Raw genomic sequence first — 21512 nt, 5'->3', positions numbered from 1 at the left:
AAAAAAGTACAGTGAGGGAAAAAAGTATTTGATCCCCTGCTGATTTTGTACGTTTGCCCACTGACAAAGAAATGATCAGTCTATAATTTTAATGGTAGGTTTATTTGAACAGTGAGAGACAGAATAACAAAACAAAAATCCAGAAAAACGCATGTCAAAAATGTTATAAATTGATTTGCATTTTAATGAGGGAAATAAGTAGTTGACCCCCTCTCAATCAGAAAGATTTCTGGCTCCCAGGTGTCTTTTATACAGGTAACGAGCTGAGATTAGGAGCACACTCTTAAAGGGAGTGCTCCTAATCTCAGTTTGTTCCCTGTATAAAAGACACCTGTCCACAGAAGCAATCAATCAATCAGATTCCAAACTCTCCACCATGGCCAAGACCAAAGAGCTCTCCAAGGATGTCAGGGACGACAAGATTGTAGACCTACACAAGGCTGGAATGGGCTACAAGACCATCGCCAAGCAGCTTGGTGAGAAGGTGACTACAGTTGGTGCGATTATTCGCAAATGGAAGAAACACAAAATAACTGTCAATCTCCCTCGGCCTGGGGCTCCATGCAATATCTCACCTCGTGGAGTTGTAATGATCATGAGAATGGTGAGGAATCAGCCCAGAACATCTGAATGATTCAGAGGAGAACTGGGTGAAAGTGTTGTGGTCAGATGAGACCAAAATGGAGCTCTTTGGCATCATCTCAACTCGCCGTGTTTGGAGGAGGAAGAATGCTGCCTATGACCCTAAGAACACCATCCCCACCGTCAAACATGGAGGTGGAAACATTATGCTTTGGGGGTGTTTTTCTGCTAAGGGGACAGGACAACTTCACCGCATCAAAGGGACGATGGACGGGGCCATGTACCGTCAAATCTTGGGTGAGAAACCTCCTTCCCTCAGCCAGGGCATTGAAAATGGGTCGTGGATGGGTATTCCAGCATGACAATGACCCAAAACACACGGCCAAGGCAACAAAGGAGTGGCTCAAGAAAAAGCACATTAAGGTCCTGGAGTGGCCTAGCCAGTCTCCAGACCTTAATCCCATAGAAAATCTGTGGAGGGAGCTGAAGGTTCGAGTTGCCAAACGTCAGCAAAAAGGAGTGGGACAAAATCCCTCCTGAGATGTGTGGCAACCTGTTGGCCAACTACAAGAAACGTCTGACCTCTGTGATTGCCAACAAGGGTTTTGCCACCAAGTACTAAGTCATGTACTTATTTCCCTCATTAAAATGCAAATCAATTTATAACATTTTTGACATGCCTTTTTCTGGATTTTTTTGTTGTTATTCTGTCTCTCACTGTTCAAATAAACCTATCATTAAAATTATAGACTGATCATGTCTTTGTTAGTGGGAAAACGTACAAAATCAGCTGGGGATCAAAAACTCACTGTATAGGGAGCGTTACTTTTTTCACTGTGACCGGTGATCAGAGTTTACCCACCAATTTTATTTTACCACTAGCTACATCACTGTTAAGGACTGAAGCACTGTCAGTATTGCCACACATACAGTACAATTCAGTTACTTTAAAATACATGTACTCGTTGTACAGAGTCAGGGGCCAGAGCCTTGCTGAAAAAGGGACAGGCACTAAGCAAACCTGACCAGTGAGTAATCAACTACTTAAGTTGGCGTGGAAAGTCTAATTTAGTTAGATTCACAGAGTTGACATCAAGGAGCACAGAAAGTACATTTGTATCATTGTACTGTGACACTTTTTGAAGGATTATTCTACAACCAATAGGTTTACCAATTCGTTTTACTACCATTGCTGTTGCTTTGAAACCTATGTCTAAGGCCTAGATTCAAACCATAGCGTTCAAGATCCGTGCTGTAGCGCGATTGAAATGTAAAGGTAATTTCTGATTGAGACGAAATATGCAGCGCGTACTGTGAATGCAATCTCTGCGAACATGGGAACATTGCCTTTAAATTTAAATCGCGCTATACCACGGATTGAATCTTCCGCGATACTGATTTAATTGAGCCGTTTGCGCATAAGTAGTATATGATATACTGTTGCTACACCACACCCATTCTCTGCTCCACACTTGGCAATGCAGCAGCCACTCTACTTCCTATGGAGCCCGTTCAGTCAGGATAGATCTAACTCAGGAGGTATCTGCCCCACTTTCTATAAATATCTCTGTCTGGGACATTCTCTCTTACACACATGCATGCGTGGACACACGCACGCACACATACACACACACACACACACACACACACACACACACACACACACACACACACACACACACACACACACACTGTGCCCAGAGTGAGGTAGACTACCATTCCCATGCAGCATGCCCTCCCTGAGTACTCCTAAACAAAGCCCATTCAGTTACTATCAGTCTTTATACTATTACTACTGTAGTGTTGTATTGACTTCTGTAATAACAACAAATGCAGGTCTATGTGAGGTTAGTGGCTCACAATTCTCCAATTGTCTGAATTACCTCTTGAGGCAATGTAACAACACAGAACCACAGAGGCAGAATAAAGAAGGGGATAGGAGGTTATATAATCAGGTTTCATGTGAATATTCAGGTTCTGACAGTTTTCTGGGAGGGCTTCTGGGAAGACACCCCCTGCTGAGCCCTGCTCAGATGTCAGGCCTGGTACTCTGCTGAGTCCTGCCTAGATGTCAGGCCTGGTACTCTGCTGAGTCCTGCCTAGATGTCAGGCCTGGTACTCTGTGGGGTGGTAAAATGAGACCCTAGATAAAATAGTATTAAGAATAACACAGCTATTCATGTATAAATTAAATATTTAAACTTGATATAAATATCAAAACTTGCAAAGCTCAGATACATTATCCTCAGGAGATACAAGCTTTGTAAAATAGCATTGTAAAAATGTACATATCACATTTAAACTGAACAACAGGGTTGTCCAAAAGGCAGTGAGCTTGATGCATTCCCTTCCTCCTAAAAACCATGCAACATAAGGGTTACTAGCTGTGTTCACATGACCTAATCCCCAGGGGTTAGAGGTTGTGTGTGTGATATACATTTACATTTACATTTTAGTCATTTAGCAGACGCTCTTATCCAGAGCGACTTACAGTTAGTGAGTGCATACATATTTTATTTTTTTCACACAGAAGGTGCTCTCAGCCCTATCACTTTCACAGCGGCAGCAGCCTGCTTAGCTGCTCCAGGCGTAGCCTCTGGAAACACCAACAGCTCCACTAAAAACAAAGGAAGTTGTGTGTTTAAACCAGGGTGCCTGTGGATATATCATATTGCCATTGTCTGATTATGTTGCATGGTGTTTCCTTAGATACAGCCCCCACCCACCGTATCAATGTTTATCAAAATGGTGAGATCACCCCTGGGCGCTAGCATATAAAGGAGAAAAATAATAAAAGACTATGATACTTTCAGTAAACAGTCTGTGAATACCAAGTAGTCATTAATTCAGGTATGATCTATGTCTACAGTGACTGGTGTTGTGTTGTGTTGAATCATGTTGTGTTCTAGCAGTTGGAGCTGTGCTCACCTGCAGCATGAGCTCGCAGTCGTCTCGGCCGACGAAGATCATCTCCCGGGGCAGACGGTGGCGAGTGCCCCCGCTGCTCACCAGGAACCATGATGTGAGACTCATCTCTGCTCTGCTACAGCTCGATGCTACTCACTCCCACCTCCAACCCTACGTCATCCTGAGAGGGAGAGAAGGAAAGACAAGGTGGATGAGGAAGAGAAGGAGTGGGGAGAGAGAGGGGTGGAAAAAGAGTGATAGCGGAAAGAAATAAGAAGTTAAATGTATATACAAAACAGCTCTTCTTAAAAACATTATTGCATCTGGAGTAGCTGTCTGGTCTGGAGTAGCTGTGTGTTGACGGGCGCTAGGTCAGTCTGGGAAAGCTACATCCTCCCTAGCTGTGTCTGCCCTGGCTGGCCCTGATCATTGCCAGATGCTACAGGAAGTGATGTAAGAATCTTGGCTGAGTGTGAGCAACCCACCCCAAGATGTTTTTTTTCTTCTGTTGGGCTGAAATGGAGGTCAGACGGAGCAGTTCCAAGTTCCAACTGCTCATGGCCGGAGAAAATAATCAAGCAGCATAACTGCATGACGTACAAACCTCCTCCTCCATAACCTCTTGAAAGTCACAACACCGTGAAACATATTCAATTTACCATGGCTATGGAAAAAGTACCCTACATACCGCTGTTAGTTCCGTACTCCAATACGCTGCATTTAACTGCTTGTTTAAATAGAAATGTGAGGCTACAGAGTGTTGCATGTTGACACCAGAAGCTGGAGGAGTTCAGTGCCATTTTGCAACCGTGCCATGCCAACTAATGTCAGAGGATAGATTAAACACAGATTAAGGAGCTAAACTGTTACTTCTCAGATCTCTTAAGTAACTCTACTTAATAAATGCTCATTCAATAATCCTCAAAGTCAAACTTTAAGATTTGGCATGCACACACATTTCTGGTGGTAGGCAATGAGGCAATGCTGCACGAAGGGCTAATACAATGAGCGCAGCAAGACCAAAATCCTTTTTTCATGCATGCATGAATATAAACAAAGGCATTGAAACAAGAGCCAAGTGGCCGTGACAACGTGACAGTCCCTCTACACACTTCATGTTTTGGATCCACATGGCTTGTTGCCATACACAAACAAGGACTTGGAGAAGAGACACTGTTCTCCTGCTCTGCCAAATATTGTATTGTGCTCTTGGGTGCTAAAACAATCCCTCATAGTCCCCCCCGTGCACACGTGAATGGTGTATTATTACGACAACATGCACTGTCATATTGTGTCTGAGTTATGAGTGCCTCTCCCACGTCAGAGTGTTTGCAGAATTTAAGAACAGATTATATTTTGTCCGTTTACAGATTAGCATGTAAACCACGGATCATCAACTAGATTCAGCCACGGGATTATTTTATATTGAGAGGATGATCAGGGGGCTGGAAAATAATTACAAGTAATGTTTAGACTGCAAATTGACCGCAAGAAGCCCAAACAAATATAATATTTGACTAAAACATAATAATTTAAAACCTTGGTTACATTTGTCTACAATCACATACACTCAGTGACCAGTTTATTAGGCCTGTTCACGAAAATGGTTCGCTCCTACAGACAGTGAGTCACGTGACCGTGGCTTGCTATATAAAGCAGATAAACAGGCAACAAGGCATTCAGTTATTGTTCAACTGAACGCTAGAATGGGAAAAACTAGTGACCTAAGCAACTTTGAGCGTGGTATGATCGTCGGTTCTAGGCGCACCGGTTCCAGTATCTCAGAAACGGCCGTCCTTCTGGACTTTCCCGCACGACAGTGTCTAGGGTGTTACGAGAATGGTGCAACAAACAAAAAACATCCAGTCAGTGGCAGTCCTGTGGCCGAAAAACAGCACGTTGATGAGAGGTAAAAGGAGAATAGCAAGAATCATGCAAGCTAACAGGTGGGCCACAAACAGGCAAATCATGGCGCAGTACAAGAGTGGTGTGCAGAACGGCATCTCGGAACGCACAACTCGACGGTCCTTGTCACGGATGGGCTATTATTGCAACAGACGACCACACCGTGTTCAACTCCTATCAGATAAAAACAAGCAGAAGCAGCTCCAGTGGGCAGGCGGTCACCAGCACTGGACAATTGAGGAGTGGAAAAACATTGCCTCGTCCGATGAATCCGGGTTCCTGTTGCATCATGCTGATGACAGAGTCAGGATTTGGCGTAAGCAGCATGAGTCCATGGCCCCATCCTGCCTGGTGTCAACGGTACAGGCTGGTGGCGGTGGTGTAATGGAGTGGGGAATGTTTTCCTGCCACAGGTAAGGTCCCTTGATACCAATTGAGCAATGTTTCTATGCCCCAAATAATTCAGGCTGTTCTGGAGGCAAAGGGGGGTCCGACCCGGTACTAGATGGGTGTACCGTTTATATTATGAGTCGGAATACTTTGGAACATATTTCCAAAATTAAAATCACTTGGACCTTATTTGCTGGTGTTTATACAGTCTTATGTCCAACAATAAAAATGTAAAAAGAAAACTTGGGGGGCCAAATCAAATCTCCCGCGGGTCGCCAGTTGGGGAACCCTGCTGTAAACTATTCTCCTTCCCTCCACTGCCTCTCACAGACACTATTGTATTTGATGCCTCTCCATGAACTCTCAAATTGTATCGGTATTTGGTGGTGTGTTTCACAGACAAACCCCTGGACACACTGGTTGTTTTCCGAATACTCATCCACAGAACGGACAGGATGAAGTAGTGTTCTAGGTTTTATCTGGGATGGGTTTTGAACTACTTTACCGATGGCATAGAAACGTGCTTATTGGGTGCACATTCTGCACAAGAAGGTTTTTTATTGTAATATTACCTGCCTTTCAACATTTTGTTCTGTAATAAAAGGCATTCACATTGCTTTGGATCAAGTAGAAAATATGTGTGCATGCATCTGCTTGCCAGTGGTCTCCCATTTCACAACTTTATTATGAATTTCTGTAATTTCCCCCGAAATCTATTGCATAACAGCCCAAGTAAGCATTTCGTTGGACGATGTATACCATACGTATCCCGTACATATGACAAATAAAACTTGAAACCATATAAAAGGCATATCCTTGTTACAGTATGTTTCAATGTCAAGTTATTTGGTAAAATGAAGATTAAAATGAAGGAAGAACATTTTCTCTACATGTATAGAATGACTGTAGCAGGATAACGTGATAATAGTGTGTGGTGTTTCTCCCCTTTGGAGCCCAGGAATCACAGGCCTAACCACAGTGGCGTCATTAGTCCAGGAGAAACCACCGCAGAATCCAGGGATATGGAGAATGTAACGTGGCACAGCACAGCCAGGAGTCTCAGTACAGGCCAACCAGTGTAAAGAAAAAGCCTTAAATTAATCCCACATAAAACAGTCTTCACAGCTGGGGAATATACTGGGTTAGGTCTGTCTGTCTGTATCTCTCCTGCAGCACACAAGCAGCTCTGACCAGACTCAATCCCTGTTAAACAACTAACCTACAACCCACAACCCACCGCATGCATGCCAATGTTAATTTGCTATTGGCTTCAAGTGGTTGGATCTGTGGGGAGAATGTTTCAAAGGTTGAGGCAGGCCTGCAAGCCAGGTGGATCTCTGGCAGAGTACTCCTCTACAGTGCAGGACTTATGGCACTGATACTGTAGAATATGTTTGTCTTGTTTGTAATGTCCTGTGAGGACTGTGGATTGTTAAACAATTTCATGCCATTTCAAAACAGATGAGTTATTGCAAAATCCTAAACTCTTCCCTGTTATCATCTTGTAACATCCTTGTTGTGGGTTAAGGGTTGACGTCATGGTTTTGGCTGGGCAGAGACCCCTTTCCCTGCCCCCACTAGGTCAAAGAGCTGGATTGTTCTGAGCTGACTGTGCATGCTTTGTGAGGAGGTGAAGGCATGCGAAGCAGGAAGTTAGCTCAATGCTTCCTGAGGATGGCCCGCGCTCATCTTTGAATTCACTTGGACAGGAAGTTAGAATGTTACAATGTGTGTGTGATTTAAAAAAAAGTATTTGTGTTTTAAAGAGATTCTCATACAGTAACAGTAGCTTCTTTTCCATTAGTTACTCTCATGAGATTTCACAATGTGTATGATTAGCTGTTAAAGGAGAAAAATAATTAGAGAAAGCAAAAGCGAATCTAGCATAATCAGCTCTTTGGCTAATCTCTTCTAAGCTTTAGCATTACTTTGTCTAAATACAACATACCGAATAGTATGAGTAATATGGTGCTCTCATTCCAGCCATTCAAAATCCTTCCCTCCTCTCTAAGCCAATCAGATCCCAGGCTCCCTCTGAAAGGAAGTGACAGAGATGAACGGGGCGTTCTTTTCCGGGTGTCTCTAATGTGTTTCCCTCCTCTGACCATGGATCATCCACATAGCGCCATGACCAGATGATGCAACAGCTGTATAAGTGCCTGTCCCTCTGCCTCCTTATCCCAACATAGGCCAGAGCTACTGATTCAGCCCACCTATCACTGCCAGCTGCAACCAAAACTGTAACCAAACACACAGCTGCACAAACGCAACTACATGTAGGCAATCTGTGCAAGCACTCCCACATTATTTCCAAGATGCTGAGGCAAGTGTTTCAGCAAAGGGTTGGGCTGCGATGTAAAATGTGGCTTACTGTCAACTTGCACTAAAATGAACTAGATTGTTTGCTGTAAAACCTGATGAAGTAAATGGCATACTACAGTACACTTGTCTGATCTTCTTCTTTGCTTCAGCAGGCAATGGCCCAAAGCTAATGAGAGCCCATTACTTTGATACATGGCTGCATCCAGACAGTCAGAAAGCATAGGGAGGCAAGGCAATAGCCAAGGGCAATAAACAACAAAAAGGGCTGTATCACCCAGGATAAGTCAGAGCAGTATTCTGGTCCCAGATGACTGCACTATTATTTACAGCCAGACAGACCAGACCAGTTGTCACGACTTCCTCCGAAGCTGCCTCCTCTCCTTGTTCGGGCAGGCTTCGGCGTTCGTCGTCACCGGCCTTCTAGCCACTGCCGCTCCTCATCTCATCATTCCATTTGTTTTGTCTTGTTTATTACACACACCTGGTTCATATCCCCTCATCAGTCCCTGTATCAGTATTCCCTCTGCCCCCTTGTCTTTGTGTGTGATTGTTTATTGTGGAGGTTACTATAGCTCGGTGGAGCTATATTGTATTTTGTATCGCCCGGATATTCACCCATGTGCCTTGTTGTCTCCAGTGCGCCGTAATACCGCACTGGAGTGTTTTACGCATTGCTGCGTACCGCTGTCTTACCGAATAAACCATTTATTCTGTGATTTACCCTCCTGTGCCTAACTCCATCCAAATCAACCGCCACAGAATCACATACCCAACAGCATGGAGTCACCAGGAGATGGGAATATGCCTGGAGTCGTGGAGCGGGTCGAGGAGCATTCCAACATGCTAGCCAGCTTGGGCGAAGCGATGGATCGTGTTCTCCAGGTCATCCAACACCTGGAGAAGACAGGACCCAACCCTTCGGGACCAGCTGAGCGACTGGATCCAGCCACCCACACCCCAGCACCCAGAGGGATTCACCTACCCCGACCGAGGGAGTATGACGGGATAGCTGCCCGCTGCCAGGGATTCCTCCTGCAGCTGGACCTCTATTTTTCTACCATCAGCCCGGCTCCATCGGAGTGGGAGAAGGTGTCCGCCCTCGTCTCCTGCCTCTCGGGGAAAGCCCTTGAGTGGGCCAACGCAGTCTGGAGTGAAGGAGGAGACACGTTGGACAACTATGGGGAGTTCGCTCGCCTCTTCCGGGCAGTCTTCGATCACCCTCCTGAAGGAAGAGAGGCTGGCGAGCAGCTAGTCCATCTGAGGCAGGGGACGAGGACCGCGCAGGACTTTGCCCTGGAGTTTAGAACTCTAGCGGCTGGGTCCAGGTGGAACGAGTGGGCCCTCATCGACTGCTTCCGGTGCAGCTTGCGAGAGGACGTCCGAAGGGAGCTAGCCTGCCGGGATAACACGTTGACTTTCAACCAGCTGGTGGACATGACCATCCGGTTGGACAACCTGCTGGCTTCAAGAGGACTTCCTGGAAGGGGCCTGCCCATTTCACCCCCCTTCAACCCGGATTACGTACCGATGGAGCTGGGTGGTGCAGCGATCCGGGCAAGAGAGGACACTCTGCTGCACGCTGTCGTCAGAGTTCTTCTGGGTCTGGAGGTGGCAGGCAGGGCACTCTCGCGTCACCCCAGGTAGCGCAAACCCACACTTGTTCAGAGCCCTCTGCTGCGCACTTCACCATACACGTCACCTTCCCTGATTACACGGTAGTTCCCCAGTGTAGGGCACTGGTAGATTCAGGCGCAGCTGGGAACTTCATGGACAGGTCTTTAGCTAATAGTCTATGTATCACATTGGTTACCCTACCCATTCCATTGCCCATCAAAGCACTTGACAGTCGACCATTAGTGTCAGGTTATGTTAGGGAGGTTACAGCACCAGTCACAATGATTATGCAGGAGACCCATAGGGAGCAAATCACCTTTTTTATTATTGAGTCCCCTGATTTCCCTGTTGTGTTGGGTCTTCCCTGCCTCGCACTACACGACCCCACCTTTTCATGGCCACAGAGTGTTCTCACGGGGTGGTCACGAGAGTGTCAGGGTAGGTGTCTAGCTGTTTCCGTTGGTGCAACCACGGTGGAAAGTCCAGACACTACCTCCACTGTGCGCATTCCCCCCCGAATACCTTGACTTGGCGCACGCTTTTTCCAAAACGCAGGCGACCAAATTACCACCCCATCGGGCGGGGGATTGCGCGATAAACCTCTGGTTAGACGCTGTGCCTCCCAGGAGTCATGTCTATCCCCTGTCACAGGCTGAAAGGGAGGCTATGGAGACAAACGTCTCTGAGTCCCTGCGCCAGGGGTTCATACGTCCCTCCACTTCGCCCGCCTCCTCTAGTTTTTTTTTGTGAAGAAGAAAGACAGAGGTCTGCGCCCTTGCATTGATTACCGGGCACTTAATCAAACTACCATTCGCTATAGTAACCCTCTACCCCTCATCTCCTCTGTTATCGAATCAATGCATGGGGCGCGCTTCTTCACGAAATTAGATCTCCGGAGTGTGTACAACCTGGTGCGTGTCCGGGAAGGGGACGAGTGGAAGAGAGCATTCAGCACAACCACAGGGCATTACGAATACCTGGTGATGCCGAAAGGGTTGATGAATGCTCCATCAGTCTTCCAGTCCTTTGTGAACGAGGTGTTTTGGAACATGCTTGGTCGTGGTGTGGTGGTCTACATCGATGAGATTCTGGTCTATTCCGCTACGCGCACTGAGCATGTGTCCCTGGTTCGCAGAGTGCTGGGCCGACTGTTGGAGCATGACCTGTATGCCAAGGCAGAAAAGTGTCTGTTCATCCAACAGTCTGTCTCCTTCCTCGGATACCACATCACCACCTCAAGGTGTGGAGATGGAGGGAGACCACATTTCAGCCGTGCGTAATTGGCCGACTCCAACCACGGGAAAGGAGGTGCAGCGCTTTATTGGGTTTGCCAATTACTATCAGAGGTTTATTCGGGGCTTTGGCAAGGTCGCAGCTCCCATCACCTCTCTGTTGAAGGGTGGGCTTTCCCGGCTCTGCTGGTCTGCTGAGGCTGACAGGGCTTTCAGTAACCTGAGGGCTCTGTTCACCTCAGCCCCAGTACTGGCCCATCCCGATCCATCATTACCGTTCATAGTGGAGGTGTCCAGGTCCGAGGTAGGGATAGTTGCTGTCCTATCCCAACGCTCGGGCATGCCACCCAAGCTCTGCCCCTGTGCCTTCTTCTCTAAGAAGCTCAGCCCGGCGGAGCAGAACTATGACGTTGGTGATCGGGAGCTGTTGGCTGTTGTCAGAGCCCTGACTGTGTGGAGGCACTGGCTCGAGGGGGCGAAACACCCTTTCCTCGTCTGGACTGACCACCGGAACCTGGAGTACATCCGGGCAGCGAGGAGGCTGAACCCTCGCCTGTTTACTCACGTCTTCCGGCACTACGGGGTGCCAGAGGACATAGTGTCTGACCGGGGTTCCCAGTTTACATCCAGGGTCTGGAAGGCGTTCATGGAACGTCTCGGGGTCTCGGTCAGCCTGACCTCTGGGTTTCACCCCAAGTCTAATGGGCAGGTGGAACGGGTCAATCAGGATGTGGGTAGGCTCCTGCGCTCCTACTGCCAGGACCGGCCGGGGGAGTGGTCGGTGTTCTTGCCATGGGCCGAATATGCCCAGAACTCTCTCCGCCACTCCTCTACTTACCTATCTCCATTTCAATGTGTTTTAGGTTATCAGCCGGTCCTGGCACCGTGGCATCAGAGCCAGACCGAAGCTCCTGCGGTGGATGACTGGTTTCTGTGCGCGGAGGAGACGTGGAACGCTGCCCACATCCACCTCCAGCCAGAAGGCCAACGCTGAACGCCACCGCAGTGAGGCCCCGGTCTTTGTACCGGGTGATCGGGTCTGGCTCTCGACCCGGAATCTGATCCTCCACCTGCCCTGCCGGAAAATGAGCCCGCGGTTTGTGGGGCTGTTCAGATTCCTGAGTCCTGAGGAGAGTAAACAAGGTTACGTATAGTTTACTGCTCCCTCCTGATTACCGTATTAACCCCTCGTTTCACGTGTCTATCCTCAGGCCGGTGGTGGCTGGTCCGCTGCAGTTGTCTGAGGTGCGGGAGGTCCCTCTGCCTCCTCTGGACATCGAGGGGGCCCCAGCGTACTCCGTCCGTTCCATCCTGAATTCGAGGCGTCGGATGGGGGGCCTTCAGTACCTCGTGGAGTGGGAGGGGTACGGTCCGGAGGAGCGGTGCTGGGTCACAGTGAGGGATGTCCTTGATCCGTCCCTGTTGCGGGATTTCCACCGTCGCCATCCGGCTCGCCCTGCTCCGCGTCCTCCTGGCCGTCCCCGAGGCCGGTGTCGGCACGCTGCTGGAGCTGCGCGTCAAGGGGGGGGGGGGGGGGGGGGTACTGTCACGACTTCCTCCGAAGCTGCCTCCTCTCCTTGTTCGGGCAGGCTTCGGCGTCGTCGTCACCGGCCTTCTAGCCACTGCCGCTCCTCATCTCATCATTCCATTTGTTTTGTCTTGTTTATTACACACACCTGGTTCATATCCCCTCATCAGTCCCTGTATCAGTATTCCCTCTGCCCCCTTGTCTTTGTGTGTGATTGTTTATTGTGGAGGTTACTATAGCTCGGTGGAGCTATATTGTATTTTGTATCGCCCGGATATTCACCCATGTGCCTTGTTGTCTCCAGTGCGCCGTAATACCGCACTGGAGTGTTTTACGCATTGCTGCATACCGCTGTCTTATCAAATAAACCATTTATTCTGTGATTTACCCTCCTGCGCCTGACTCGGTCCAAATCACCCGCCACACCAGGCCCAGCAGACATAGAGGTATACATATAATCCTTCACAAAAGTAGAGATCAGACACAAGGATCCTTTCTTTAAATGACTTACAGCTAGGCAGTATAGTGCTCCCAAATAAATATCTTACGTTTCTTTGGTATGGGAGTAATTACTCATCACTAGAAGGCAAAAGTTTATATAACCACACAATCGATTGATCTTGTGTATCCATTCCTCCAGAAATAGGCTTGTGTCAGGGAAGGCTTGAGGGCGTCATGGCCTCAGACAATATCCCTTGCTAGTATTAGACCTGATTACAATTCTAACAGCTATTGCAGACACTATCTGGTCGTTTGGAGGGTAATTTGACTATGCAATAGGAAAACTTCAAACCTAACTGCTGGGCATACATTGAGGGTACTATGGCTTATTCCCAGGGGAGTGTTGCAGTTTCATGCTGACTGTCAATCTGTATGAAGGCAATTCACTTTGACGTTTGTACCAGAATAGGCTAGTATTTGTATTGACATAATTTAGTAATCTGCATATCCTTATATGATAGCAGTTGGTCTATGGATCTGTAATAACATGATAATTATTTTTTTGTGACAGATCAAAATAATTATCTTCAAGGACTCAGCACTGAGATGGTTGTCTAAGTGAGATGGTTGTCTAGGTGAGATACGTCTAGCTATCTCATCTATATTTGTTTAATTTAAGAGCCCTTGGGATAGGCTGGGATAGGCTGACTGCAAAGTTGAACAATAGCTAACAGTCTCCCTCTGTTAGTGAACCATATTGCTGGGTGCTATGGGGAAAGAAAAACGTATAGGGAGAATGGCTATGAAAAACAAGCTCTACAGACAAACTCCGTTTGACTAAATAAACTCAAAGAGCCCATAGCCCTACAAAACATTTATTGTAATTGGAGGTTGGAAGACACTGTCTCTTTATTACTGGGCTACATCAGATCCAGTTAGGGCTTAAAAGATACACCCTTAACCTAATCTAAAATAGTGATTTAACTACTGCTCTCTATTTTAATCAACCACAGGGTGAACTAGGTCATGGTTGTTGTAACGACTCAATAGTTAGCTCTTACTAGCAGTTCCTATTCCTAATGTGAACATGAGGCCATTCTGGGTGAAGGATTGCCCTTGTCAGTCTGACAGACCAAGATCATTCAAGGGGACAATTGCATTTGCCATTCAGACATTGTTCTATTACCTTGGCTGCACATATCCAATAATCAGTATTGATAGGAGAAAGTATACAACAAAAAATATCAGCATACTGTATTTTGTTGTAAATGATGAATGTCTTTCCTTAATTTGGCACAATTGGGGCAAGTTAGCTCTGAGGCTTTGGTAAAATTGGTTTGTTAAAAATGCATCATAGACCGAGTCATGCAGCGGTCTAAGGCACTGCATCGCAGTGCTAGAGGTGTCACTACAGACCCGGGTTCAATCCCAGGCTGTGTCGCAGCCGGCCGCGACCGGGAGACCCATGAGGCAGCGCACAATTGGCCCAGCGTCGTCCGGGTTAGGGGAGGGTTTGGCCGGCTGGGATGTCCTTGTCCCATCACATTCTAGCGACTCTTTGTGGCGGGCCGGAAAAATGGACACTGACTTCGGTCGCCAGTTGTACTGTGTTTCCTCTGACACATTGGTGCGGCTGGCTTCCTGATTAAGCGAGCAGTATGTGAAGAAGCAGTGCGGCTTGGCAGGGTCGTGTTTCGGAGGACCCATGGCTCTCAACCTTCGCCTCTCCCGAGTTCGTACGGGAGTTGCAGCGATGGGACAAGACTGTAACTACCAATTGGGAAGAAAAAGGGGTAAAAAGTACACAAAACAATGCATCATAGCACAAAACATGAAAGACAAAATCATGCAACGGGGGACAATCTGCAAACATTATTGTGGAAAAGCAAAATTGGAGGTGCTGCAAAAATACCATATGGTCTGGAAACCTAGACAGCACATAGACAGCACATTTACCACATGAGCAGTTGGTGAGAAAAACAAAACCCTGCAATAGTCCCACATCGTGCCTGATTGTGATCAGTATGTAAAGCCTTATTTAAGAAGTAATGCACATAAGGATCCATAGGACCTACATATGTAAATACATTTACATTTAGCAGACACGTTTATCCAGAGCAACTAGTGTTAATTGTCTTGCTCAAGGGCACATCGACAGATTTTTCATCTAGTCTGCTCAGGGATTCAAACCAGTGACCTTTCGGTTACTGGCCCAATGCTCTCAACCGCTTGGTTACTTGCCGCCCTATGCCGGATGTATGGTTTTTACTCAGATGGGCTTCACTGTATAGACTGTAGTTGATGCCAGTAGTACTATTGATACTAAAATGTCTTACAGTACATGTTTTAGGTGCAGCATGGCTTCATTGTTTACATAAAAAATAGCAATGAAAACGTATGTTCAAGGGAAACCCTTTTGGGAATCCATTTGCATCCATTCAACATCAAACAATAGAATGCCCATTGTCCTTTTACAATGTCATTGATAGATTTTCATAGAAATTCCTAATTCAACTGTTTAACATAACATATGGCCTCAAGCTATATATTTAAGCAATAAGGCACGAGGGGATGTGGTATATGGCCAATATACCACGGGTAAGGGCTGTTCTTACGCACAACGCAACGCGGAGTGCCTGGATACAGCCCTTAGCCGTGGTATATTGGCCATATACCACAAACCCCCAAGGTGCCTTATTGCTATTATAAACTGGTTACCAACGTAATTAGAGCAGTAAAAATACATGTTTTGTCACTGGTGATGTAGCACACATGCAACAATGTCATGCTGGATTTAACCATAATATTCTCTAGGGATATGGGGAACCTGCACTAATGGTGACCCTACTGGTTGGTGCCAGACAAGGCTCAATTTGGACATCAAGAATGTATTTTATCAATATGTAGATGACACGGGACACTGAATTCATTGGTGAGTCATGCACCAGTTAGGATTTTTTCCATGCAGGGCAGTAGCAGGGAAAGGAGGCAACATTTCTCCAGACACAGAAATACATGTATGTTTTATTTTAGAAAAGCATAATGCATAAGAGGAAAAGTGTACTTTTAAAACATACAGATTATAGATCAAGTAAAGCAAATGTTTGGTTTAGTAAATCCACTGACCATAGCCTGTGATGCTGAAACATTAGCTCTGCCTTGCTCGGCTCTGGCCTTAATAGTGACATTTACATTTTAGTCATTTAGCAGATGCTCTTATCCAGAGCGACTTACAGTTAGTGAATACATATATTTTTTTTATACTGGCCCCCCGTGGGAATCAAACCCACAACCCTGGCGTTGCAAACGCCATGCTCTATCAACTGAGCTACATCCCTGCCGGCCATTCCCTCCCCTACCCTGGGCCAATTGTGCACCACTCATGAGTCTCCAGGTCACGGCCGGCTGCAACAGAGCCTGGATTCGAACCAGGATCTCTAGTGGCACAGTTAGCACTGCAAAGCAGTGCCTTAGACCACTGCGCCACTCAGGAGCAGCCATGCCAAGTTTACTGTGACACCACCTCTAATATTGTCCAGAGATAACCTTCCTATTTTCACAGGACGATAAAAATAGCCATGTCTCTTACACAGAAGCAGAGACTGGCACTTGGAAAAATATAATCCATACTGGCAAAGATAATAGGAGTCAGTGGAACAAATATAACCAAATATAAACTACTGGTTACACCCCAAAACAGATGTGAAGTAGATGAAATGTTGTTTGAGACACTTATTCTACATGTTGAAAAAGTGGACGCACCAATGTTGTTTTATAACATGGGACAGGCTGATGAAATAGATGAAAAGTAGCCTAACTACAGTGAGGGAAAAAGTATTTGATCCCCTGCTGATTTTGTACGTTTGCCCACCGACAAAGAAATGATCAGTCTATAATTTTAATGATAGGTTTATTTGAACAGTGAGAGACAGAATAACAACAACAAAAATCCAGAAAAACGCATGTTATAAATTGATTTGCATTTTAATGAGGGAAATAAGTATTTGACCCCCTCTCAATCAAAAAGATTTCTGGCTCCCAGGTGTCTTTTATACAGGTAACGAGCTGAGATTAGGAGCACACTCTTAAAGGGAGTGCTCCTAATCTCAGCTTGTTACCTGTATAAAAGACACCTGTCCACAGAAGCAATCAATCAATCAGATTCCAAACTCTCCACCATGGCCAAGACCAAAGAGCTCTCCAAGGATGTCAGGGACAAGATTGTAGACCTACACAAGGCTGGAATGGGCTACAAGACCATCGCCAAGCAGCTTGGTGAGAAGGTGACGACAGTTGGTGTGATTATTCGCAAATGGAAAAAACACAAAAGAACTGTCAATCTCCCTCAGCCTGGGGCTCCATGCAAGAGCTCACCTTGTGGAGTTGCCAGATGAGACCAAAATGGAGCTCTTTGGCATCAACTCAACTCACCGTGTTTGGAGGAGGAGGAATGCTGCCTATGACCCCAAGAACACCATCCCCACCCATCTTGGGTGAGAACCTCCTTCCCTCAGCCATGGCTGAGGGAAGGAATGGGTCGTGGATGGGTATTCCAGCATGACAATGACCCAAAACACACGGCCAAGGCAACAAAGGAGTGGCTCAAGAAGAAGCACATTAAGGTCCTGGAGTGGCCTAGCCAGTCTCCAGACCTTAATCCCATAGAAAATATGTGGAGGGAGCTGAAGGTTCGAGTTGCCAAACGTCAGCCTCGAAACCTTAATGACTTGGAGAAGATCTGCAAAGAGGAGTGGGACAAAATCCCTCCTGAGATGTGTGCAAACCTGGTGGCCATCTACAAGAAACGTCTGACTTCTGTGATTGCCAACAAGGGTTTTGCCACCAAAGTCATGTTTTGCAGAGGGGTCAAATACTTATTTCCCTCATTAAAATGCAAATCAATTTATAACATTTTTGACATGTGTTTTTCTGGATTTTTTTGTTGTTATTCTGTCTCTCACTGTTCAAATAAACCTACCATTAAAATTATAGACTGATCATGTCTTTGTCAGTGGGAAAACGTACAAAATCAGCAGGGGATCAAATATTTTTTTCCCTCACTGTATGTATGGTATGACAAAAATTATCCCTCTCCTTGAAAACAAAAGAGGCCATTATTCTTTCAGGCCAATTACCCATAAACCTCTAGTAAAACAGACATTGTAGAAGCTTCAGTTCTATTCTTAGTATGTGTGTATAATAACACTATTATAACAACACTGAAAAGGGAACTGGCGTCATGGCAGTCTCTGTGGTAGAGTGAAGGAGGCAGGGTCTCATGATGAACAATATACAAAATGCCATAATAAAGTGAACTAATTTCCCAATCTTCCCCGTTGCTGTTGAGATACAATGGCAGGGCAGGACAACAAAGTCCTCAAACAGAAAAAAAAGTCATTATTCAAGGAAACACCCTGCCTCCATAAACCTTGTTGTTACCAGGTCATTGAGACTAGACAAAAAAAAAGCTTCATGAGTGACATGATGACCTTGATAATAATGTGCAGTATACTGTATAATTGATGCAGAACTATATTTTAAGTATTCTAACTACAGCATCATAAAATGTGTCAGTACTTAGGCGTAGGCTAGTTCTGTGTGCTGCCTAGCCAGTCATCCAATGACTGTGACATAGTTCCCAATAAGCAGCTGCCTACAGCCAGCGGTTACAGTTGGAAGAGTGCTGGCTATGATTATCAGTGGCACAGGTCCAACACTTGAATTCCTGCAGGAGGAGGAGACAACTATCCAAAAGAAAACGGTCAACATAGTACACTGTCTCGCGCTCAAATAATACCAGTCTGTTTTCACACAGACAAATGGCTGTTTAATGCAGGAGCAGTACCAGAATTTCTGAATAGCTTTAATAAATATGTTTAATGTTCCAGCTATTATAAGCAAATTTGCCTGACTATACATTTTTTATAAAGACTTATGATTGCACTGACCACCGTATGCCTGATTCACATTAGTTTATAATTGTTCATGAGCATATGGAAAAAGCAGAATCTCGAGCTTTTCTGATAAAAAAAGAGAGCTCTAATCAACACTGCTCTAATTAATTAATGGGTGACATTAGGTGACATCTTGAGTGGTTCGAGCATTAATGACCTCCCTATGGAGAGGACTCTTCATTCCCAATTAAACCAAACATATCAAATTATTCAGATGCACTGGCAGCACTTTTTTAAGTTAAAGTCTTGTGTTGTGAAAAAAACTACACAATACACAAAGAGAGCGGATGCAAACCAGGCCAGCTGTCTGGCTTCACAACAAAGCCCCCACACTACAGTGTCCATCTTCGGGAAAGGGGTCCATCTTCGGGAAAGAAAAAACAGCTAAACCAAAACGACAGTCATAGACCTTTTCGCATAAAAACTCTCTAAACATTACAAATAGACAAACCAATAGAATGAAAGCCCGTAACCTCCACTGATTAACTGGGAACTGGACATCCTGACCGGTCCAGCGCTGCCTAGCCTGAGCATAGCCTGGTTTGCTAAAGCTAAAGGCGAGCATTAGACTATCAAAATTGTATCAACTAAAGAAAGTGTAGCAGATAATCAAACGCTCCTGTAGCTACAGTACATCGTTATCTTTATTGCTTATCGGATTCACAGTAGCCGATTACATGGCAAGGGATATTTGCAACGATGTAGCAAGCCCACAAAGGCTGGAGAAGTGGTCATGCATGCAGCATGACAATAAACTGCCACTAGCCAAGCCAGTCTTACTGCTCTCTCTCTCGCTCTACATATCGTTAACCAATAAGACGTCAGCCTTTATAGGCTACCGTAATCATTCTGCATAGGCCCATTGTGAATTATGAGATTGAAAATGTAGGCCTTTCATCTATTCTTCAATCATTTACAAATATGCCCTGGAATTAAAACGTTGTCGTTCCAGATCTTCCAGTTAGATTGACAGAAAGTAAAAACAGAAAAGGGGGAGAGGGAATTCCAACAACTGCATTTATGTATTCATTTGTACAGTTGGTTTACTTGGATGATTTGTTTACAATAAAACATTCTCCCCAAGACAATCACACAGCTGTGGAAAACGTTTTATTATCATGCATTTCTCACTTACCCTCTATTCGGCTGGCTGTTATGAAGGCTTGCTATATCCAATGGAACTGTACACTGATGTCGGTGCCCAGCCCTGTCCTTATGTGCGTTAGTCTTCTCTCAGTTGCGCAGCAATAACGCTATTCCACTACAAATAGCGGAGCGTTGCCTACATCCTCCACGACAGCGTCTGCAGTTCCAGCTCGACCCTTTGGGCGTGTTTTTCCAGATTGATTGGCAATTTTCCGGTCGAATGGGCATTTGGGATACAATAAATGCTACATTTAAAACCAAAGATGTTGAAAAATGTTGTGACATTATGCAAATAAATTCGATTAATATGCATTAGTTTGCATTGTTTTGGCCGAATAAAAGCAATTTTATGTGATTAGGAAGGCTGATCTCGCGATCATACCAATCTGATAGGCCTACCAACGCGATCTTGTGGTTGTAGTTTCTATTTTCAACTGTGCAATTCAAAAGTTGGGCATCACGTCCAGAATAAAACGACAAGTTCCGTGGGCCATTGCTTGGTTTACGGAAGTATTTGGAAAGCTGCTCATTTCAACGGTTGCCATCTGAGGTGAAACTAGGCATAGCCATCTCTGCTAATCTCCAGATAATGTCTCTGTAGTGTCTTTTGTTATGTACATGATAGGAACGTTTTTGGTGTGATATTTTTTTATGTGAAGGTAGCTAGCTACATCAAGAAGACACACATAACGTTACGTTCACAAGTTATCCATGAAGCCACTGTTGGACTCTGATGAGGAGGAAGAAGAGTTGGGAGCGTATCAAAAGAAACTCAGAGGTAACGTTAGGCTAGTTAGCTAGCTAAAGGTAAGGCTTGAGTTTAGCCAGAAAATGATGCGCTGTAACTAGCTAGCTAGCTGGTCTTTTTGTTCTATTTTGTGGTTGACATTAGACATAGGCCTACTAGCTACTTCAGGTGTTTTAAAAGCTGGCTAAATAAACAAGACAACATCCCCACGTTTACTCTCTAGTCTGTCTCTTCTCAAAAGAGAGATACGTTACATTGTCATCAGTTTGTTATTCAGCCTTGAAAATACACAGTTATATCTGTTACACAGTAAACCTTTCAACATGATGATTTGACCCCCAGAGAGAGCCAACCGCAGCATCCAGCAGCTCAGCAGTGCACTGGAAGAGCCCAGCTCAGATGCAGAGGGCATGGAACCAGGCAGGGCTGGAGACACAGACTGCACGACTGGAGAGGACTCATGGAACCAAAGGCAACGGAGTGAAGCTGGTACTTGAGCCTGTGATTAATGTCATCACTTGGGTCCCATAGACCCGGGTTTTCCAAATCTGGTCCTGGAAAACTACTGGCTCTGCAGGCATTAATTCCAGCCGTGCAGTAACACACCTGATTTGACTAATCATAGTCCAGATTGAGGACTCTTGTACTCCAGACTCAGGACTATGCTTAGTTTAATACTTTAGTGTGTGAGAGATGGGCTGGAGCAAAAACCTGCTCCCCACTTTCTGCTGTCCAGGACTGGA

General features: G+C 45.6%; 2 protein-coding genes across 2 annotated transcripts in view; one reads left to right on the top strand and one right to left on the bottom strand.

The window, feature by feature from the left end:
- cep170aa (centrosomal protein 170Aa) overlaps nucleotides 1–20105 on the bottom strand; it is a 72681-nt gene extending 52576 nt beyond the window's left edge. The window contains exons 1-2 of the mRNA XM_084141633.1: nucleotides 20011–20105; nucleotides 3511–3670 (exon numbers count right to left, since the gene is read on the bottom strand). Coding sequence (XP_083997759.1) covers nucleotides 3511–3615 — 105 coding nt within the window. The 5' untranslated portion in view covers nucleotides 3616–3670; nucleotides 20011–20105. The remainder of the gene's footprint in view (nucleotides 1–3510; nucleotides 3671–20010) is intronic.
- A 445-nt stretch (nucleotides 20106–20550) lies between these two features.
- Nucleotides 20551–21512, top strand: part of sdccag8 (SHH signaling and ciliogenesis regulator sdccag8) — a 48717-nt gene continuing 47755 nt past the window's right edge. Inside the window, exons 1-2 of the mRNA XM_084141858.1 lie at nucleotides 20551–20799; nucleotides 21112–21258. Of these exons, the coding sequence (XP_083997984.1) occupies nucleotides 20733–20799; nucleotides 21112–21258 (214 nt within the window). The 5' untranslated portion in view covers nucleotides 20551–20732. The remainder of the gene's footprint in view (nucleotides 20800–21111; nucleotides 21259–21512) is intronic.

This window comes from Coregonus lavaretus (assembly GCF_964263955.1).
Source record: "Coregonus lavaretus genome assembly, chromosome: 25".
Taxonomy (NCBI): Eukaryota; Metazoa; Chordata; class Actinopteri; order Salmoniformes; family Salmonidae; genus Coregonus; species Coregonus lavaretus.
This window is presented reverse-complemented; position numbering and strand designations above follow the sequence as displayed.